At 38.5% G+C, this 24,339-nt stretch overlaps 1 protein-coding gene across 2 annotated transcripts in view; it reads right to left on the bottom strand.

Moving 5' to 3' along the window:
* TEKT2 (tektin 2) overlaps positions 1 to 22,677 on the bottom strand; it is a 30,471-nt gene extending 7,794 nt beyond the window's left edge. The window contains exons 1-5 of one of the 2 annotated variants that reach the window (XM_072420156.1): positions 6,801 to 6,938; positions 4,420 to 4,592; positions 2,895 to 3,020; positions 2,536 to 2,741; positions 1,312 to 1,455 (exon numbers count right to left, since the gene is read on the bottom strand). In XM_072420156.1, the coding sequence (XP_072276257.1) occupies positions 1,312 to 1,455; positions 2,536 to 2,741; positions 2,895 to 3,020; positions 4,420 to 4,575 (632 nt within the window). In that variant the 5' untranslated portion in view covers positions 4,576 to 4,592; positions 6,801 to 6,938. Of the gene's footprint in view, positions 1 to 1,311; positions 1,456 to 2,535; positions 2,742 to 2,894; positions 3,021 to 4,419; positions 4,593 to 6,800; positions 6,939 to 22,461 lie in introns of those variants that run through there. The other variant, XM_072420165.1, reaches the window with a different exon arrangement.
* Between the last annotated feature and the right edge of the window lie 1,662 nt (positions 22,678 to 24,339).

The following is a 24,339-nucleotide window of genomic DNA, read 5'->3' on the forward strand; positions in this document are numbered from 1 at the left end:
GGACCATAAGACGCACCCTGATTTTCCCCCCACTTTAGGAGGAAAAAAAGTGCGTCTTATGGTCCGAAAAATACGGTAAATGATTCTGTGGGTTAATTTTTTTTTTTATAATGTCCCTTTACAAACAAACATCAAACTGCTTCTTTGTACAAAATATTCAGTTTAAATCAACTAAATGCATTGCAGAATTATTATTAAAATTACACAGTATTTATATAGCGCCAACATATTATGTAGCGCTTTACAAAGTCCATAGTCATGCCCTCTAAGGGGCTCACAATCCACTACTATATGTATTACTATACTATATGTACTACTTTAGTCATTTTTCATTATAACAGTCTAAGGTTAAATTTCAGGGACAGCCAATTAACCTAGCTGATTGTTTTTGGAATGTGATAGGAAACCCATGCAAACACGGGGAGAACCTACAAACTCACTTCAGCCAGGACCTGCAGATAGTGTCCTGACCAAGATTAAAACCTAGTATCGCAAAGGCCAGAGTGGACAAAATATTTGTCCAAAAGGACAAATATTTTTTTGTGAAAGCAGTGGTCTCTTTACAGAAGTCCAGAAAAACAGGCAACTAAACTAATAAGAGACATGGTGGATTTCAGCTACCGGTATAAGAAGAGATTTGCTAAACTCGATTTATTCTCTGTTTTGCAGAGGCGTCTAACAGGAAAAATGATTGCTGTAAATAAAAATATAAATGGTACATATAGATAACTCAGTGCAAAGTTAACTTTAAGGGTATTGCAAAAAACACTGTTTGCTTCCAGAGGAAAAGAAGTTTAATCTTCATGGAAAAGGTTCTTCACAGTAATGACTGTGAAAATGTGGAAAAGACTCCCTCCCACATTCAATAGATTGTTTTCAGAAAAAAGCTGCAGTTCTAGATACACAAAATATAACTGGATATTAAGTTTTACAGGAAATGGCACCATAGACTGTTGATTTAGTGGATATCTGATCGCCCTGGGAACCTGGTAGGATAAAACTATGTTTTCTATGGGTTTTTACCTTCTTTTGTATCGACTGTGCATATAACTAGGATAACTAGTATAGGTTGCTGTCTTTAATATGTAGGTTTTTTATTTTGTTTCTTTTTTTTCTTGTGAGTTGAGTTTGATGGACTGTATTTTTTCAAAGGACAGATTATGTAAAACTTCATTCTTTCATCACTTCTTCCAACACTAAATTTACACAACTCATGCATGACATACCAGTATACGTATATCTTTTTTTCTATATGTTTCTAATGTTTTCTAATTTAGAATATATATAAAAAACACTCTAGTCCAATCTTACCCATAAGAAACACGAGTTGGATCCACTTTTAGTGAGATGTTTGGGGAATGCTTGGTAAGTGATAGGCAAGTCTGATCTATTTCTATTGTCTCAGACTTGTCTCTCTCATCCCAGGTTAGTTGTTGACGTGATTCCTGCAAAAGGCTAAAAAGATATACAATTAGAGGGTTCCATTCACTCCACAGCTGCATTTAATATTATTAAACCTACCAATATGATCCTGAACAAGTCACCCGGTGACTGTGACAAAGCACATGATAGGTCAGAGAACTGAGAACTAGACCTGGCTCCTAATAATACAGAGGATGTGCCTTTCTGTTTCCCTTCAGCCCCTTACCACCACACCAATGACCTTATAATAATATTCACATGTACTGATGGAGTAATAGATGAATGTTGATATAATCTACTACTGTATATCTGCAAAGAAAACCACAGTGAATTTTGCTGTGTAAACCCAAACTGAATGACCTGAACTTAACCTCCTTATTCTTTAAAGCCATAGAGAGTGTTATATTACCTTCTAATTATATCCTCAGCCCCAGTGGTGCTGCACACATGACTAGCTGACATCAGCCATTTGAGGACCTAAAAGATCAGTTGAGCTCTATCATAAGCACTCTGTCAATTGTGAAAGTTTGACTGGAGAAGATAGACTATCATGGGTGAGCCTGGGTGATACAGCAATGCTGGAATGGATTTCTCAAAAATGTACTATTTGGCAAATGTGTTCTCTCTTGGACTCCTTTCATGAGCCATTCCAGGTTTCCTGGATCACCCAGGCTCACCCACTTACCTTGCTCCGTCGGCGTCCCCTGTCGTCCTGCTGGTCCCCGCAGGTCCTGGGGACACGTCCTTCCTCTTCAACCTTCAGCCCCGCATTGCAGAGACGATCTCTGGGGTTTCCCAGTGAAGGTGCATGCTTCGGTGCGGGTGGGAGGAGTGTTGGGAAATTCAAATAGTTTTGTATTGAATTCAATACAAAATAGCTGTATTGAGTCTGATACAAAAAATCTCTATATAATCTATATATAATTAAATGAAAAATAAATTTACCACTTTTGCATGGAAATATGGAGATAATTAGAATGCTAGAGGGGGGTAAAAGGGAAATATGCATGGAAATGTAGAGCAAAGTTGATGTCTCTAATGTGCCACCAAAGACCTACATACTCCATGACTACACCTTCCTATTGGCAAGGCATTATTGGTGCCTTCTCTTACCAAAGCTGCTCAAAAGCTTCACTGATCTTTTGCTGCAATGCTTTACGAATCCCCTCAATCACTTCCACCTCCTTGTGTAACTCTTCCTCAACGAGGTCTTTCACCAAGTCAATGGTTCTTCGGCTTTCACGGAGGGTCAGGCACTCTATGGCTGTATCTAAAGGGACATTCTTGGCTTGCAAGGCTCGTTCTGCTTCATCTTTCATCTAGAGCCCCATGGAAAAGGAGGAAAAGATACAATATGGTTAATAGCAAATGGAACACGTAGCAAGTGGTGTCATCTCCACCACAGTGGACTTCTTTCTCATTTAATGCGTGTGTTTTAATTCACTCCAGATGTTGTTAGGTGCACAACTTACCAAAGTCAAAGCATCTATTTCTGTATCGACGTCAGTCAGACACTTATCCAGTGCTTGTTTCCACTTCTCCACTTCATCAATACGATCAGAAAGGCGGGTACTATTATCATGTTCATTCCATTTAGTCTAATAAGAATGTCATTTTGGTTAACAAAATGATGTGTATTTATGTAAAAAAGCATGATATAAACATAAAGTATATATTCTATATGGCATTTCACTAATAGGTGGCACTGCAATTGAAAGCTGCAATAGACAACTTTGGGATGAGATGAATACTTTTTTCTTTCTACACAGAGGACCTGAAACAAATCCTCTGCATAAAAGCCAACGTGTAAGAATGCTTACCAATGTCACTTTACTGAGTGACTAGTCAGTTGTGTTATCTAGGTTTGTTGAAAAATATACTGTCCTACAGGGCCCACAGCTCACCATTTTATCACATTTCAATGCTCCTTACTGAAAACTATAAATGTCAACATAAGTGTCACCTATGGATATCAAACATTTTTAATGATTTAGACCTACAATCATTTTTTTGTTTTTTTTAAATTTCCTCTTTCTATATTTGATTTTCTATTAACTTTTGTGACTCCTCTTTGATTATTAGCATTGCCCTACAAATGTTAGATTTCCTATAAGACAGATTGAAAATGCAGTTCACACTAGGTAGTTTGGTTACAAATGTTTCTGTCACTGATGCTACTATTGTAATGGGGAAATGCATGGTTTGGGGTCTGTTTAAATGTATTTTTTAGTTAAATTAGTAATGCCTAACTCTCCACCATACTGCATGTCTGGGGGAAAGGAATGGCACCTATCTTATTCTCTGATTTCCCAGTAGTTTAGGCTTTCCTACACGGTTGCATGCTGCAAGTTGTAACCAAGCCCTTCCTGCATTGTACATCTGATAGTTGTGACTAAATGAAAAAAAAAATGAATTGAAGTGGCATTGGTGTACCAGTTACCAAGAGATGGACACCTGTGGACGTGATGAAGATTTCCCCATTTCCCCACTAGACAAACAAGACAAACACGCAGTTAATCAAAGCAGTGTCTGTGTGGTCACTATATAAGTGAGTTTATTTGTAATATTTTATATATTTTTGCAATATTTATTGTATATACCATGTTTTTTTTTTTTTTTACTATAAATACATAACAAATTATTCCCAGAGCACTATCGGTTAATAAAAAATAAAGTATAGCGGCTTGCTTTTTAGCTTATTTTGTCTAATTAAAACCTTGTAGTGACCATCTAATAGCAGATCCATCACTGCTCTGGTAACAAATGGCTTTTTCAGTGTAGTTGAAGTGTAATTATGTGATGTGAAAAGAAAACTGTAGCTTAATCTACAAAACACAATGTAATATACTAATCTGCAATATTTCATATAAACTGTTAAAAAGAGTGTTTTTTAGTCCTGATCTAAACAAACTAAACATGTACATAATACACTATCAATGTGTATGGTTGTGTATAATGTAGGTTGTAGGATACAACAAACCATGTGATGATGGATACCTGGTTGTTGGTCTCATTACGCAGACTCCTGGCTTCCTGACGAATCTGATGAGAAGCTGAACGCTGTCTTTCAGCATTTGTGGAAATGAGAGCATTGTTGGTATGCCAGTCTGGTACAGAAAAGCGGCTCCCAGGTTTTAGGCTTAGAGTGGCCATATTTGTGCAGACAATCACTGTTAGGAACACACAATGAACACATACAATGCTATGTTAGAGAAAATGGAAGGAAGGGTATCTTTTGTTGTTCATAGCAATTTTGGAAATCATTAGTTATATACTAGCATCTGTTTGCTTTGGATCACATCTGCTCCTACCATTGTGCCAGTTTCCACACATAAGACTTATGAATTATATACAGCATCATTACCTTTAACATGAAACTCGATTTTGCAAAATAAGAGCCTTCTTTGCGAGCTACTTGAAATCCAAGTATACACACTATTCTGTAAGTAGAGACGTGAGCTCTGCCATGACCTAAAACTGACAGTGAAGTGGGAAGGTGTGCAGCAGTTTTATACTTGTTGGAAGAAAATCTAAGGCAATATCATATATACAGTATATATGCAAGAATCTGAGAAAATATCTTGTACAAGGATACCACATTTGGATTTTTGTTATGTTAGGATTTCTAGTGAAAACTGTAAGCCAATCACAGTGGCAGTGAGATAGAAAGTAACATTCATCAGGGTATATAATGAATAAAATTACAGAGATATTCTCATCATTAGATAGTATTCATATATCTCTGCTGTAGATTGCTACTGATTATCAGGTTAAATATATTACTTTAATGTTATGTTTTTCAACCAGGGGTTCAACCCTTTTGGTTTCTCCTTTTAACAGTTCCAGTTCCTGCACCTGTATACCCCCTAAGGGGAAACAATGTTTTAGCTGCTGCTGCAAACATACTGATAGAAAAAAAATAGCATGGGCTTCCAGAGCAGAAGAAATAAAATATTTTGGCTGGACAGATATTTAAAGGTAACAAAATAATACACATACATTTTAGGGGTTGGCAGGGGGAAAAATACTTTCTCTTGGCAATAAACTAATGTAGCCATTACATCTATAGACTGGAAAGTTGCAATATATTCCGTATTTGTTCTTGGGCTTTATTATCTTTTAGTATTAGGTACAGAAAGGGTTCATTTTTTCACTTGCAGGGTTGTAACAAGACAAGAAATACTGCTTCCTTGTGCCACTGAACTGCTTCCTTAGGTGAGAGGATACGTGTACCTCATTGTAAAAAGAATGATGGCAGCAGTGAGTGGTTTGGGAGCGCTCACTGCTGCTTGTTGTCAAATCACAAGTGCTGGTTGTATAAAAACCAGACAGCCGAGCAGGCAGCTGAAGGGTTTTGCTGGCACATTTGCTCTTGCCATGGTGCTGAACCTAGCCTGAGGGATTAAAGGAGTTAAATAAAGACACAGTGTTTGTTTATTTTATTAATTTTTTAATTAAAAGGTTGCAAAACAATGAATAAAGGTAACAAACTTGACCAACCACTTTTTCTGTTATCTGTTTTTCTGTTTCTATGTTGCTTTAATTTACAGCTTTTGCAGATGACAGGTCACTTGATCTGCTTTGAACCAGAATACGTACAGTATAGCTAATATATATTAATAATGTTACTATATTGTATATACTGTTAGGCTGGGACTACACGGACATTTCTAAAAATGCATGTAAACTTTCCTACTGCGTTTATATGCGTTTTTATGCACTTTTATTAGCATTTTAAAGCTTGCCTTTTAAAACACTGGACAACGTCTATGCCGTGTTTTCCCGCGTTAATGTTTCAAGTGCCTATATAAACGTCCCTGTAGACTAAGCCTAAGTCGTGCAAAGTTGTGTGTCCGTTTACAGACGGGCAAACAAAGATACAGAGCAAATCCCGGCTGTCACAATGACAGTCAGGATCTGGATCATTCAGGATCATTTTTATTTAGCTTTGGATAGAACAAGAACTGTTCTGCCTTCTATCAAACTTCTAGATTTCTCTGTACTTCCTGTCTTGATAACATTTGTGTTTCCAGTGACATTTCCCAGGGGGAGAAGGAAGGGGCACAACAAAGCATTGTGATTCTATTTGTTCCCTATTTTATCCAATACAATAAAAACATTTAGATAGAAGTACATTTATATTACTGTTTATATTAAAAAGGTAGGAAAATTGTTCTAAGTATTTTATCATACAAACATAAATGATTGAATAGGATGACATTGTGAGCTGCCTGGTAAGCAATTGCCACTAAAAATCAGAAATCATAGTGGTATGGTATGATAGTGTTATAATAACGCTGACAACAGTAATATTGGATAACAATAAGCCCCGGATCGGTCCGTGTACCCCGTTCCTTGGCCGGTCCCCCGGCACTTACCGTGTATCAGCGGCTCCCGCGATCCCACATCTCCAGCTGCCCACACCGGCGTCTGTCAGGCTGTATCCAGGTGACCGCTGAGCAGCCAATCAGCGCAGAGCGGAGTGTTTACATGCGGTGTCCTGGTAACATGGTGACACTAGAATGGTTGTGTATTATACTGCAGGGCATTGTGTTCCAGGAGAGCAGAGACAATTGTTACACTCAATTATTAAACATAAGTCTGTGTTGTACCGGACTGTCCTTTAATTTGTGTTGTCAGCCCTCCTCCTTTCTCACAACTATAGCATGCTGGAGGAGAGTCACATGACTAGTAACTCCTCTTAACATTGTAAATATCTTTAGAACCTCATCATTTAAATATATGGCGCTCCAGTTGCTCTGGATGTGCTAAGTTTTAGTAGGCCAATTCACATATGTAAAGAACATTAGTATATAAATGTGCACCTTTGGTAAAGTTGTTTTTCTTCCATAAAGCAACAGTATAACCAGTATAGTCCAGCCATTTCTGGGGTTTTTAAATGCACCATTAAGTGTTTGTCCATAAATTCTATGTCAAGTCAAACCCTATTTTAAGGGATTATAATTATTGGGGATAATGACCCCTCGTTTTGTCCCAATGAATATTGTCACTGAGCAAGAAGATGGGCAATCCAAAGCTGCCATCCTTACAGATAGCCAAAAAGATCATTGGTGTCACTGGTAACTCACCTTAGAGGAAACCTGTATCCCAGAAACAATATCTCTATCTATTTATCTATCTATCGATCGATTATAATATCATAGTTGTTATTTGTTGGTTGATCTAATATAATATGAACAACAAGTAATAACTTCAAATTAGTACTTAGTGATGGAGTAGTAAAAAACTAAATAGTAATAAATCTATTATTAATAAATTTTCATAAAAACCGTACAATCACCGAATGTGACAAAGGGATGGTATTTATGACTATATGCATGTCAAATCATCCATGGATTCAAAAAACATTTCCAGTACATGTTTGAAGCATTACAAAATTATATGCCTGAATAACATTTTTTCTGTTTTAAATGGCAAGAATCTATTATATGAAATTGTATGTACATCATTAATTTTATATCCAATCACATACACCAGGTCTGCATTAAACAAATGCATCGAGAAATATCAAATGGAGGGGCTGTAGAGAGCAGTCTCATGCAATCTGTCTTTAACCACTTCTTGAAGCCCAGACTACAACTCCTATACCATGTGTATGTCCTCAAGCATCTCCCTCATGTAGCATGCTATTACTTTCTAAATATTTGCTAATGCATCTTCAGACTTTGAAAGGTTTTTCTAAGAAGCCTGTTGTTTTTCTCTTTGTAAAGAAGCATTTACAGTGGCCATTACTTTCTGCATGCTGTGTATTTTGTAGTAAAATATCTGCATGGGCACTGTAAAGTACCACTGATCTCATTGTGAGCCCAAAGTGTCAAAAGAAAAGTGTCTTTCAGTTGTAGGTGGCATTGTTAGTTCAGCATTAAGGCTCCAGGTTCAAATCTTGTCCAGCATGCTATCTGCATGGTTCTGTATGTTCTTCTTGGGCTCTACAAAACGGAGATTCTGCCATTCCCTCAAACATTCCCTGGTGGGAATCAATTACTGTCTTTGAAACACGTGGACCTGAGAGATACCCAAAAGGTAATGTTGGAGGGAATATCTGATCCCCTTTTTCCTATATAGAGCCTTTTTATGTTTATATGGGTTTCTTTTGGGTACTCCAGTTTTCTTTCATAGCCAAAAAACATGCAGTTAGGTTAATTAGTTCCCCTTAAAACTGTAATAAGGTGTAAAACACCTTAGACTGTATAAATGACACATGACATTAGAATGTGGGTTCCTCTTAAGGACAGTTAGTGATATAATCATGGACTTTGAAAAGTACTACATAATGTGTCAGTCCTATATGAATACAATTTAATAATAGTGCTCTCTTTTGCCAATAGTAACAAATAATCCACAAATCTCCCAAGCATTCTGTATAATAACAAAAAAAAAACTGCAAGCATAGTAGTTCACTACTCCAGACTGAAAATTATTCCTGTTATCAGGCAGAAAAAAGGGCATAAACCATGAATTAAAATGATGGTATTGTATAAAGAGTGACTTTTTTGACCTTAAGTAAATCAGAAAGCTAGGGGAAATTTGTTGAATCTATTTTTTAGAGGGAGTTACTAAATATGCACTGGCTTTGATAAGAAATGGAGAACAAGTGAACGAAGTTAACTTGTGGACAGTATGGCTGCACTGTTTATTAGAGATGACTAAGCCGTTTCTGATTCAGTACAATACGGACTCTAAACAGCACCATGAAAAGTAGAATTTTTTTTTTAAATATTCAACAATATTCAAGTTAGTAAACAAAGAAACCTGAAAAGGCAGTTGATTGGTAAATGGAGTTCTCATAATTCTGCTACTGCATAATGGGAATGATTTTGCTGTGGTTGTTATATTCTTGCTGTCCTTTATGAATTGCATTATAAAAAGCTGCTGATTAATAAGGCAGCAACTGTTGCAACTTTATTTTTGTTTTGCTTTCATTTCCTCACACATCTTCCACTAGCTGAACCAGTAGAAATTTTAATATTAGAATTTTTAGCTCATCCATAAATTGTTATACAACCATTCAATCTTCTATTGCTAGGTATCCATACTAATCGTTCCCGTTTACGACTGGGCAGGCCTATAGTTTAGGCTGTTTTCTGTTACACTGCATAGGCATACAAGAACAGAAATGGCAACAGTATGGGTACAGTGGTCACCAGATTCTGGGCCAGTTATTGCTGGAGAACAGAAAGTGCCAGCAATTTGATGCATCATTATCTAAGACCTCTAGGTTAAAATCTATATCTAAGTTTAAAAGTCTACAGTCAATTTTGAAAGACACATTTACATTTCTAAAACTTCTTCCAAAAAATACATAAGTAAATATACAAAAAAGTGTTTTATGCTTACAGTATGTAAAGTCAATTACAATGTTACTTCCAGCCAGGGAATACCTGTAAAGTTCTGGAAGAAAGAATATCCAAGAGTCCTATCTAGTCATATTAATATTATATTTAGTCATACTAGGTGTAAAAGAATATATTGGATAAGCTCTTGTCACAGGGCCAAGTAAAGCTAAAAAAATACCAGTAAAGTAGTAACTATCCACCGGTGATACACTGTTGTTCAATGGCTGAGATCATTCCATGGGTGAAGGTGTCATGGCAGATCAAGAAGCAGTGAAATGGCTACAAACAAGTTTGTTTGGTTCAACTACACTTAGCCAAAATAGACCCCAATGTTCAGGTTTAATTGAAAGTCAAGTCAATTTCAGTGTCAAATTTGACCACATAACACAAGGCTCAGCCAATCTGGATGGTGGACAGCTGTCATATATTTCATAATTCCATATTTTCTTGATGCCTTAAACACACCCACATATACTCACCTTCTAATCAATCCCGCACCTCCCTGGTTATCTGTCAGGGTCCTGAGTTTGATTTCTGTCTAACCTTTGTGTTGGCAGAGTCAGAGCACATCATCCTGGAAGGAAGAGGACCATGTATCAGACATTTCCATGATGAATGGAGACATGTTGTATAAGCAATAATGAAAAAGAGTGGTGTACTTAATGGGACCTGTTCAGCTATGTGAATATTATCAAACTACTCAGTTTTATAGGGTAAGAGATTAGGGAATCATTTCACAAAATTATTTTGTTCACAATGAGTTCACAATGATGCATGCATGCATGTAAAAAAAGTAAAATTCACCTAGGAAATATTTGTTAAAAACTGGCATATTATGGTAACCTTAACTATAACATTGGTAAAACAAGTGTAATATTGCTACATATATGTATTTTCACTAGGAAAATAAGGCAATACCTCTAAAATGTCTAGTCTGTCCACCTATTACAACAGAGATACAATGATAAAACCCGTAAAATACTTTGGATTTATGTAAGCATCCTTTACCAGTACAGTACATCCATAAAATATGAAGAAAACTTGAGGAAAGAATCACAGCCTCATAACTAGGTGTGAGCCGAGTAACTTTTCTACTCTAAAGTTAATGAAGTCATGATTTATTTTTTAATGAACCCCATTACACCTGCAATTCACCTTATGACACCAGCATACACATGTTAGAACTTTATAAAAATATTCTTGTAAATATTCTACTACAGCTTCGGTTATACATTTCCTGCCTTATGTGGACCAGTACAGAATATTCAATACTTTTATGTGATTACATATGCAAACACCTTATGTTTTCAATTCAGGTTTGCTGGATCACCCAGCTTCACTGATGAAAGTGTATCCTCTCCATGCTTGGAGAGATTTCATAAATTAGGCCCAGTGTCTGTAAAGTTCTTTCATTAACCCACAAGGTGGAAGCATTTTACCACTACTAGCATTAAAGCGTACCTAAACTCCGAATTTTCACTTTACATAAAAGGGTAGACAACTCTTTTATGTAAGGTAAAAAAAAACAGATAATTTATGTGCAACACCCTTTTTTTTGGAAAAATGAGAATCGAGATTGAGATTCTCAATTCGAGAATGAGGTCGAGAATGAATGGGAGTGCAAAGCCTTCCGGGTAACCTACGTCAGGCATCCTGGGAGGCTCTTTGGTGCCCCTTCCGCACATACCCGAGCATCTTAGGCATGCGCAGAAGGAGCCTTTTCGTGGGGAAAACAATTTGCAGATCTCACGCATGTGCAGTGATGGATTGGACTGCCCTGCGGGATAGAAGGTAAGTGTTTTTTTTTTTTTTTTACACAAAAAAAAAAAATTGGAGCTTATTACAGTAAAAAGATACTACTTCAAGGAAAAAAACAGTACACAATGGCAAAGCACATAATTCAAAAGCAAAAAAAAGTGTTGACTAAGTCTTATTTTTTTCATTACCTATCATATATATTTAAATAAAATAAAATAAAATGAGAATCATTAAAGGGGGCACAAATATAAAAAACACTAATTACCAAAGTTTGTATACAAAAACTAAGAATAGACACATCAGCACTACAGTATTTTACATTCATTGTGGTTTCTTCATGTGCTAACCAAGACCAGCTTACTAAGACTCCAGTATATATTTTATTCTTTACTACGTCACAGCCAAAGGCCATGATCAAAATCAATAAAAAACAACTTGTTGAAGTCAGCTTCAAAATGCTTTTTTTTATTTTGTAACACATTGATGTAGTCCACACCTCAAATACACCACTTGCACTTTAGAAAAGAAAGACAAAAAAAAGTGGGGTCATGGCGTCACCAGCTCTGGCTGAGTTTCCACAATCACTACTCCAGAGCCAGCAGTCACAGGACCTCATTTACAAATTTCTCAATATTATATTGCATCTACTGCAAGAAAAGTGAAGCAAACGTAGAGGTCTCTCTGGCTTTTTATATTGAAACATTTTTTAGATTAATGGATTTGATAATGCAGCAAAACATATATGTAGTGCATCTTACTGTGCTTCACACAATATAACACATGGACACTACTCTTGACTAATCCATTCCTCTACACAGAGCTATGGATATGGTCCACAGGCTGAAGCAAAACAGGATAAGTTCAGGCAGGGATTTTTGACAGAGATAATTCTGTGGTTCACTAATGTTGGCCATTACTGTACTTCCTACTACCGGTAGTTATCATTAAAATGAATGGAGCCGTTGAAATCCCTTTTATATAGGTGTTTTGTTGCAAAGAAGTTGCAATGTAGTTTTTGAGAAGCTTGTGTATCAGGGTGGTCTACAATGGGCTATCTATCTTTAGAGATGGATTACAATCAAGATTTGATATATATAATCTTGATTATATACAAGAATATTCTAAAAAAAAATAACACTAGAGGCTGTCTATTTGCTCTAGATTTATTAACAATTTTCGTTTATACAGATAACATTTCCAATTGTGACAGCTGTGCATCTTTGATATTGACCACTAGATGGCAGAATAAGTCATTGTTTTAATAGGAACTGAAATGAGAAGTTAAGAGAAATTCGACCACCTGTCATCGAATTTCAGACAACTTTACAGGGGAATCATTTATAAATAGATCCCTGGGTATTCATAGTATTTGTATGCATCATTCACATAGAAATCAGTCTTGAAAAAACTCAAAAATTATCTGCCTTCAAAAATATGGTTGAGAATAAATAACCTAAAAACTAATAAAAACTCCTGTTCATTTTTCCTGCACGTTTGAATTAATAAACTAGTAATAAAGTAATGTAGTTATAATTTATTAGGTAAACTCTTCTTAACCCCTTTATTTTTTTCACCTTCCAACTCCATAAATCATCTTAGAGATAGAGGAGAGAATAAAAGCATGTGCAGCAACAAATTCAAGGTTTTTCTGACGTGTTCAGGTATAGGGAACTTGTGGGGTATATACCTCCAGATAAATTTACTGTTTGGAAGTACTGTTAGTATGCTACAGGTTTACTTTTACAGGTTTAGGATATTCAATTTTTACCATACCACTTCATCATTATCAATCCATACAAAGCAAATAACGGCTATGCAACTTGACCACAATTTGGAAGTTGTTCTTCAATCTATCCAAAAAGGTTTTTGATAAAACATATTGTTAAACACCAAAACAGCTATACGAGGGGGTTCTGGGAAGTTCCTGGCTTTGCCCCCTTCCAGATGAAATAGAAAAATGAGTGTGGGGGCATATGACAGCACAATATCTTAGTATGTAACTGTGCAAATATCAGGTCTTTGCGTTTCTTTAAACTGATTTTTCTTTTTGTGAGAAGCTGTGATGGAGCTACGGGCCGTCATGAAGTTTTTGTTTCTCCAGGGAAAGTCAGCAAAGGACATTCACACTGAGATGTGACAAACACTGGGGGAGAAGTTTCCTTCCTACGGCACTGTCAAAACCTGTACATCTGGTTTCAAGACTGGGCATCTCACCATTGAAGATAAGCCCCGCAGTGGGCACCCCCCAACCTCAACTTACCCGGCAACCTGTGATGCTGTCCATGAGCTGATTATTGAGGACCGGCGAATATCCGCAAAAAAGATAGCCCAGATACTTGACATCTCATGGGAGCGTGTTGTGTTTGTTATCACCACTTACCATAGACATGCGCAAGCTTTCAGCGAAGTGGGTGCCGAAATGTTTGAACAGTGATCAGAAGAAGGAACGAGTTGAAGCATCCAAAGCCGTTTTGGCCCATTTTGAAGCTGCACAGGACTTTTTGGCTAGGTTAGTGATGGAAGATGAAAACTGGCTCCACATCTATTATCTTGAAACCAAATAACAGTCCAAGGAATGGCGCCACAGCGGGTCCCCGCGGCCGAAGAAGTCCTGAACCCAGAAATCGGCCAAAAAAAGTCATGGCGTCCGTTTTCTGGGACAGACAGTATTCTTTTGGTGGACTACCTACCTCAGGGCTCTAGTATCACTAGACAGTTTTATGCTAACCTCCTGGACCAGCTGTAGGAGGCAATTAGGATGAAACACTGTGGAAAGTTGACCAAAGGGATCCTTTTTTTGCAGGACAATGCACCTGCGCAGACGTCCAACGTTGTGGCTGCCAAATTGCACATCCTGGGCTTCCAATTGGTCGACCAACCCCCCTACTCACGTAACCTGGACCCTTCGGACTATTATCTGTTCCTGAATTTGAAGAAACACCTGAAGGGGATACATTTTGACGTCAAAGATGCTACTCAGAGCTGGTTTGCGGTCCAACCAAAGCACTTTTATTCTAATGGTCTAGAAAAGCTGCAACTATGCTGTGCCAAGTGCATCAGTCTCAGGAGCAATATGTTGAATAAATGTGTTATTTCATAACTCTGGCTCTCTTCTTTCTGGGCAAAGCCATCGTAAACCTGATTAGTATGGTAACAAAATATGTATTTTATGGTGAGCTTTTATTAGTTTATGAGATTGGGTTTAGATATATATAGAACAAGAAATTGACAAACATTTTTTTATTTATAAATGTTTAAAAATAAAAATGGGACTTTATTATTATAATTTTTCTAAACATTCACAAACTCCCATTTTAATAAATTACATATAAAACACAAAATCATACATGACCATCATAATACAAAATATACAAATGGAAAAAAAAGTGTTCCTCAACACATTTCACATGTATTGCTTCATCAAGAGAAACCCCACGTTTACATCTACAGTAAAAACAGGACAAATCCTCATATTAGCATATCTCCCGTATACAAATATATATAACACTTAATGTTACTTAGAGTCAATCAAAAGTTTAAACATTTTGGAATAAATTAATTAATTGAAGAATTTGTGGACACCATAGTCTGTAAAATGTGAAAAATGACTAAAAAGGAAACATTACAACAACACTAATACTATACAAGTACGGTTATAAAGTAAATTCAATATTCAAAGCTTTTATTTGCAGCTTCTGGAAAAAACTAGAAATGTTAATAGTAATATAAAAAGGAATAATAGTATTTCTACCAAATTCTATTTGTTTGTTTTTAGTTTTGTCATTTATTTCTCAGTTTCTTGTTTTCAGAAGTACATAGAAACGCTGTTTATAAATAAATGTTATATGACAATACTGTTATAATTTGATATCCATGTAAGGATCCTGCATCAGGGTTCAGGATGTATAGCAGAGGATGGTGAGAGCCACCATCAGGATGGGAATAGGCTTTCACCTAGGGTGTAGTCTCTGGAGTTATCTTGGTAAGGTCCCCAACCACAGTATAATTTCTAAGCCAGGCAACTGGAGAGTATGCAAAGTTTTCCAGGACCACTGGACACATAATAATTACTCAGACAGCTTTACATAGTTAGGTTGAAAAAAAGTACACCAAGTTCAATCACTATGTAGTGGTTTATATTTCATTTCAATGAGATATCACGCTTCATCCAATTTCTGTGTATTATACTTATAGGTTACACTATATTCAAAGTGTCTGGCCAATGCTTGCGGCAGGTTTAAAAAGATTTGCATCTGTGAGTGTGCTATTCTAGAAAGCTATTATTGGCATTTTTACACCTAACCCTGCAGTGCACCTTCGGATGGGACCATGTCCTCTGTGTCACACTTACCTGTCCCTTACTAAAACACAGGCATCTCTCTCCTGCCCATGTGAGCAATTCTGATCCCGGGTGTGCCGCTGTTTCCAAGCTTTATCGACTCCGTCCATGTCGCTGGCCAATCAGAAACTAGCCTCTTAACCAGCCCTGGCAATTTAGCTAGCTCACAGACTCCATTCTGTGTTTGTGCAACAAGTCTTACAAGTCCCGAGCTCCCCTGTTATGTGAGCTAGTTCCTGTACACCTGCTGCTTAATCCAGTGTTTTCTGTGTCCAGCTCCTGTGGTAACCCCTCGTTGTCTAGCCTGTTGGTTCCCAGCCAACTTCCCTGCACTGTTCCTGTGTTCCCATCTGCCTGTGGACATCCTTGCTTCTCCTGCTGTTTTCAGTGTCTCCAGTGTTCCCTGTGCCCGCAGTGGCCCACAGCTTTCCTTGACTATCCTCCTGCCTGGTCATTTGGTACGCTGCTTGCCCACCTTGGTGTGCCCAAGGACCGCAACCTGGCCATAACCATGGACGCAACATCCTCATCATCAGAGGCTCTGAAGAAAACCTGGTTACGGCTAAAGCTACGTACACACTTCCAATAATTATCGCTGGTAAACGAAGGACGAAAGATCCTGCACGATATCTAGGAACGATCTTATAGCACCGATCCTGTACATACAGATAACGACACGATCGTTCAACGATATTGTACACACGATAGATGCGATCGTTTGAACGATACAGGAAGTGACGTGCACCAGAGGAAGTGAATAGTGTGTACGAACGATCGGGTCAAACGAATGACATTCACCACACTGTTCCTTTGTCCCTCTGTGCAATATGCCCTTCAAAGTGTTCTCAAGGAAGAAGAAAGCAGCTCTTGCTTTGATATGTCTGCTTAGACTCTGCACCTTGGCCCCCCTCAGAGCTTGCAGTACCTCCATACGCCCCCTAGTGGTCCTGTCTCTCTGTGCATGACCCTCTGCTTCTAGAGTCTGTTCTGTCATCGCAATCCTCCTTGGCTGCATCAGGTATCCTCTGTCCATCATTCCTCTGCTTTGTCAGAGAGGTTTTCTCCAGAGACATGTGTAACTTGCTGCATAATATGTTGGCGGTTTATAAAGACAGTATAATAATAATAATCGACATACAGTAAACAAACTTGCACAGAAGACACACTAAATAACTAAACATACACATTTAACACATATACACTAACACATAGTAAACACACACAATAAATAGGTGCATGTCTCAGCATGCTGGGATTTGTAGGTAGGAGGAGCCTGTACAGCCATGTTAGCAGTGTTTGCAAGTTTGAAATGAGATATATTAACAGGTTAAAAACTAGTTGAGGAGCTGAAGTACACGGGTAAACATCCTGGGTCATAAACTACAAATCTGTCAATACCTCCTTGGTCTCTGTAGAGATCAAAGTTGTGTACCTGCATATCCATATATCCCATGTTTACCATTATTCTTACAGATTGTAATGGGGCTGCTACAGCACCAGTTTCCTCCTTTTAGCTTCTCATCTGTATCTTGAGTTTTTACTAAGGTGTTAATCTCAGTGCTGGCACTGTTGTGCTATTGTGACATTTCCATTGTGGGACACCTTGACTACCTTCTGTAGAGAAAACAGTCCACGCAGTGTCAACTTGACCGTCTAGACAGAACAAGAGTTTCTCCAATCCCAGGTTTGAGTTCCCAGTCAATAACTCAAACTCTCTGCTTTGCAGAGTCCTGGGATAGTAGTAATCTCTGTGAGGCAATACTATTGATCCAGCATCAAATTAAACCATTGACTTGGAAATGAGAAAGTCTTTTTTTTTTTTTTTTGAAAGATCCTTACAATGAATGTCAGCCTTAGAGGTTGGGGAAGAGACCTTGCTGGGACAGGGTAACTGGTGGGCAGAGGTATCCTATTTCTTTTCAATGGATCATCTTTGATATTTGGGCAAACTGGCTCTCCCTACATTATTAGATATTTCTTCTGTAAGTTTTTTTAAAATGAAATTTCAGACAATGCTGTGGTACCCGCATTTATCAGTCAGCAGAAAGGAACAATGGGCTTAGTGTGCTAGAACTTCATGTTCCAGTCCTTTCTGCTGTCTACATCCCTGGAAGATTTCCACAGCCAAGAATGCCTGGACCCAGTGGAGTGGTCCCACCCAGAGGTGCTCCATAACCTGTGTGGTAGGTGAAAGGTTTCCCTGGCATCCAGGTTCAACAACAGGTTTGTCTCCAAGTAAGGGGTTTCTCCTGTTAAGCTTCCCCCCATCTGGTTCATAAGACAGAGATGGAGGGTGTTTTTTTAATGGCCCCTTTTTTTTGTTGCTATGTTGCCCTCACTTGAGTCTTGAAGATGCCACAAAAAAACAGGAAAAACGTTTGAGGCCTCACTCTTCCGTTTTTGATCATGCAAAACTGAAGCATACTGGTAGTGAGAAGGTTTATCCTGGGATGACCCACAGTATTTTTTTTTTTGTTTACCATTGTTTATCCTCTTATACGTGGTATACCACACAGAACAAACAGTATTTTGTCCCCTAATGAACTTCAGGAAGAGGTTTTTAAGGTGAATACAGAAATCCAGTATTTAAACATAGTTTTAGGTGTTATTTCTTATCTGTCTTTTAATTAGCTTCTTGTAATCTTCAGTACAGCAGCACTCCAGTACTTTGGATGAAGAGATTGCAATATGAGTGTGCTGTCTAACACTATAACCATGCTTATATGGAGGAGATGGCAAAGGAAAGACCTCATTATCCAAGTCTGCTGCATTATTGCCGGATCAAAACTCTGACTGGAGGATAATAAAATTGGAACTTTAGTACTTTTTGCAATTGTCATCATCCAATTACATGATTATCATTATCATAAACACTTGCAGGTATAAATGTTAGTTAGGCACTGATATCAATTACTTTTTCAACATATTTGCCCAGAAAAATAGTAAATCTTTATTCTAAACAATACCTACAGATATAGGTCTTCAGGTATTGGTCCCACCTAAACATTGGGAGACCTCCTGTGCTCTCCCAGCATACAGTCTGTCCACCCTATGCAACCTTTCCTTAATTATTATTGGCCAGGTGTTCCAGAGCCATCCTCAATTTCTGGCCTTGAAAAGGGATGAGTGCCTCGCCCACCCTTTCCTTCCGGGACACAATGACCCTGGTTCCCAAAAAAGTTGGACATCTACAGCACAACATTTACTAACAGCCTTACCCATGCCCTTTAATCCCTTTTCTACAAAACTGAGGTAGATGGTGCTAAATAAATTGATGGTGCCCCTATAAATTTGGCATCATGTTTCATTCTACTACATATATATATATTTGTACTGTGGAAAATCTGGTGGTTTTTATTACCACTTCTCCAAAATGCCTGCAGTTGCAAAATGGTTTTGTTCTTTTACAAGATTTTTAACTCCCCTCACTATGTTTCAGTTTTGTTCAGAATATTGGTTTAAAAAGGCCAGTTCATCAAAATATTTTTTTTTCATTTTAAACCCATGGTTTTGTGGATATGTTACTGTGAATAAATTAGATTATTATCGCAGTATTTAATCAATTTTTGGTTTCAACTTACCTTTTTGATAGACATTTTCATCAAAAGAATTTGTTGCAGTCATTACACAAGCATAAATGGCTCTATTTATGTTGGCAGATAATCTAAACCAATGGAAATCAGTCTTTTTGCCCTGGAGTCCTTAACTGTTAATATGACATTTTTGGACAGCAAATGTTCAGTTTGCCTGAATTACAACATGATGTGGTGAACAATAAGAAGCATACTGGGAATCCTAAAAATCTATTGTGGCACTCATTTGCAGTCCAAACCTGCAGATTAGCTTTTATCTAGGTCATAGCAGAAAACATTTAATAATACCTCATTGGTTGGTTTACATGAGTGAAAACTACGAAAGCACCTTCTAACTATGCAGAACAGATAGAACACTTAGTTATCTGAGAGCAGCATGAGTCTGATGCATAGTGCAGTGTTTAGCTGGCTTGGCTTTAGAGCCAGGCCAGGAAAGAAAATGAAAGGGTTAAGCTTTAGTAAGTATCCAGCACTGTGAGTCAGCTTTTTGTAAGATGCCTGTACACACTGATAACTCTTTCCAGGAGGAGAAGGGTGGGGTAAAAACAAGTTATGTTATATTGTATACCGCTTTTAAAAGTATATACCCTTTCAGATCTTACTTTAAAAGGTAATAAATTAATGGGAGACGCATTGACCAACTAATGCTCATGCTGGATTCAGGAGACTTGTAAATTGGTCCTTTGTATTGTGTCCCCACTGCATGCTTAACAACGCAGCTACTTCTTGTTGTGACAAGTGGTAATAAAATCCATTCTAAAAGGTCTTTGAAAAGTTGCTCCTGTATTATATTGTATTTATTCCTTTATGACAAGTTTTTTGGCATAACAGTACCTGTTAAAGAGAGTATATGTTTGATATCCAGTATGTAAAAATGACTTTTTCAAATGCTTTTTTAGGGCCACAATGCTTTAGCTGTAAGTATAAAAAGAGCCATATTAGACTAATGGTCAGTGAGAGAAGGGTCCATTACTACAGTGGCCGGTAGAAGGGCCCTGTTACACTGGTGGCTGGTGAGATGAGGGTCAGTTACATTGGCTAGTTGTAATAGGGCCCTCTTATACTGGCAGTCAGTAGGTGTGAGGTCATATAACACTGGTGGTCAGTGGAAGTAGAGCCCCAAAACACTCAAGGACCCTGTTTCACTAGTAGGAAAAAGGTTTCTTACATTGGTGATGAGTAGATTGTTGCGATAGTGATTATTGTAAAGAATACCCCCTTACACATAGCTAAAATGATCATATTCATTAGTGGGTACCTTGTCTGAGGATTAAAAATTGTTAAATGACCCCCTACCAACCTCAGGAAGAACTCTAGAGTCTTATTCATCTCTGGATTAGTAGGACTGCCAGATAGTAAACACTCCAAAAGCTCCAATGAATATACCACCAGGGTTGGTGCAATAAAATTTTGCATGCATGTATACATTCAGTCAATTTCTCATTGCAGGCTTCCCAAAGTAAAAACATTGGACCAAATGTTTTATTGGGAGCCTGTGAAGCAGAATGACAATGCAGGAGCATAGCTTAGAAGTGATTACAATTGTTGTCACTCAGTAACAGCAACTGTCTGAACAAGAATCTACAAAGCTGGATCAGAATGTATAATAAAAAATAACTTTCACAATTAGAAATTGGTTAATGTATGGCACAATCACAGTCATAGTTTTCAAGGTGTCTAAAAGATAAAAAGCAATATTTTTGCAGCTTGGTCTTACAAGAGCCAATTTACATGTGGATTTCAGTAACACCAGCCGCAAGTGGGTTGTGTTGGGCTACCTTAGGGGGTCATTGAGAAAGGCTTTTGATAGATCAAAAGCATTTATCGCATAACAAACTGGCTGAACTGTTCTGTGAAGCATGCTTCACTTTTTCCTAGCATTTCTATAGAGAAAAAAAAGAAAAAAGCATGTCACTGTATGTTTGCCATATCCAAATGTTGAGTAGGTGAGAAATGAAACTGTGGCAGTTCAAAGCACAGCAGCAAGAGAAAGACAAGGCAGACATCTAAATGTCCATTGTTCTTGGTAAGCCATTTGTTTACCTACTGTTGGCCAATAATTTTTTGAGACAATTTCATAAATGTAAGTTCACTCTATTTGTCAACCGTCAAGTTCCATCAGAAATGAGGTACCGACTGAAAAGCTATATTTTATTTACATAAATAATAAAGAAAAATGAGAAATTAAAAAAAATGTACCTGTAGAAGAATTATGGGATATTTTTAGGCACCCAAAAAGTACTACCACATCAACAAAATTCCCTGTAACATTGTAACTGTATTTACAATATGGCTTAAAAATGTTAGAAGTACAAAATGTATATTCAGAACATCACCACACAATGAAATGTATTCCTAACAATACCCACTATTTGGTAAGGTCCTTCTAAACAAACAAAAGCTGGACACACTTTACAATATTGTAGGCTAGATAGTGGGACTATTTTAGTCTCTCAATGCGTTTCACAGCCGATGCCAATGCTGCTTCTTCATGAGGAATTGATATACATATACACATTGACATTCAGTTGGTAAGAATAGGTACTGTACATGGGTAAGTGTATTATCAATCGCTCATATTATTTAGTAGGAAGGTCAGACAAGTATCCATGAGATATCGTAATAGAAAAGAAGTAGCAAACACTGTGTGTACTTCCATGACCCTAGTTGTCCCTGTTGTATACAAAAGCCTTTTGTCTTTTGAACTCAGCAGAGATAACACAGGCAGAAAAGGACTCAGAAGTCCACCATAGAGTTGGCAGTGAAGATGGTGGCTTCCTGGGACATAGTGGTGGCTGCAGGGTGCTTGCAAACAGGTAAGTCAGAAGCTCACCACCCGATAACAAATACAGTTTCAGTTTAACAAGGCAGTCAAAGGTGCTTTGCATTTCAGATCCATTCTAAATGAATGGCATCACAGTGCAATTACATTTCTATAAAACCTGTATTACCACTACACATAGGCAAAAAGTCAACATTAGGGTGAACCTACCATATGAAATACAGGGGCAGCTATAGCTGATCATTTTGGAAATCCTAGGCGTTTGTTCTGATCTGCATACTTGTATAAGGCAGTCGCCTTTCAGCCCATAATTTCAAAGGTTCTGGCTGTCATTGATGGGAGTAGCTGCCAAGAGGTCAAAAATAGGTAGCCTCTGTACAGAGTCAGGGGTTGCTGTATGTGGCCCACTTCTGTCACAGGGTCTCCAAACAATCAAGCTGTGCAGATCCACATGCAGTCCCCATTAGGGGTGGACACTGTTCAGCTAAATACTGGGAAATGGTGCAGAATGAAAAGGAAAGGAAGGGAGGGGGGGGGGGGGGTTATATGTGCAATTAGGGTTTTTATTCAAAAAGCATTTTGTTCCTTATAAATGTGGTAATGTTGAATAAAATTATACACAGAAATCTGTATCATCTAAATGACAATATTCCTGCTGTTTAGCCCTGCCAATGTTGTCACACGTGTTTTTATAACCATGGCACACTTAGGCCCCCTTCAGATTCGCAGTAAACCACAGTATTGCACCTCATGCCCAGCCGCGCTCCAAGCTGTTCTGATTTATCTTTATGGTATTGATTGGAAACAACGTGGTGTTGTGGCATGGTGCCTATACGTGGCATGTTGCTTCTGGTAGTGTGGGTAATTTTCCTTTAAAGAACCGCACGGCCATCACAAATGTAAGGTTAATACATAGAAATGTGTGGCCCTGTGATGTGGGTTGCCGCTGTTGGACACATGAGGTTGAAGTTTGCTATTGGCCTGGGTGCAGCTAACCTGCAGTTTGTGATTGTAAATCTAAAGGGGAATATAACACCAAATTACCAGGTACCACTTCACCACTTAGGAGCCACACTTTGCTCCAGATCTAAAAATGAAAATTCTGGGACCAATGTGTCAATACATTGGAGTATTGGGCCTCTTATTATTTGTCATGACAGATCCGCTTGACCATGATCCAATGACCATTTCTACCAAGACATCCCATATATTGTGTAATGATTTCTCGTAGGGAATCCCATGGTGCACAGCCCTGCATCACACATAAGTACACACTTATTACACCGCACCTACAGACACCGGCCAGGTAAATGACTTCCGATCTCCAGGCTGCAGCTAACAGGTTAACTTTTCATGTCACTGCAGCAAAGAACTGCATATAGCCCCGCCCATATGGGTACACCAATCCGAAGAGACCCGCAGCTACCGAGCCCCTCCCCGTCTCTGCAAATCAGAGGTGAGCAGTCATGCGGTGGGCGGTACCTGGTAGTGTAGGGGACGGGCCTGAGTAATGACGTCAGACGAGGAAGGTGTCAGTTCATGTGGAGGGGCTCGGGCTGTCAGTTTGGAGTGACCCCATTATCACCTTGATGACGTCATTCAGGTACGTCCCGCAGGAATGTGGGCGGGAGGTGAGGAGAGAGGTTCGCTGGGTGAGCCGGGAACAATTTGGGGACGGCTCGGGATGAAACTCAGACGGGTTGTAAAGTGTTTCGAGTTTTGACAGCGCGATCTCCCCCCAAAACACAAGTGTCACGCTTAGGCATTGGTGTGAGGGGCCGGGGAGAGCTCAGCACTGACCCAGCATAGGGACTACAGCACGAGGGCATCCAGAGCCTGCCATCCCCCGGAATGCGTAATCTCCATATGACTGGATTCATCGAGTTACAACTCATGTGGGGCCAGCTCTGTGCGGCTGTATTGTGATCAGCTATATCTGCTGAGCGAACCGAGTGATCACACGGGGTACAGAACAGGGTATATAGAGAGCAGGGAGTACAGAGAGCGGGGGAAATAGAGAGCAGGGGGTACAGAGCGGGGTATATAGAGAGCAGGGGGTACAGAGCGGGGTATATAGAGAGCAGGGGG

This window comes from Pyxicephalus adspersus, chromosome 1 (genome assembly GCF_032062135.1).
Source record: "Pyxicephalus adspersus chromosome 1, UCB_Pads_2.0, whole genome shotgun sequence".
Classification (NCBI taxonomy): domain Eukaryota; kingdom Metazoa; phylum Chordata; class Amphibia; order Anura; family Pyxicephalidae; genus Pyxicephalus; species Pyxicephalus adspersus.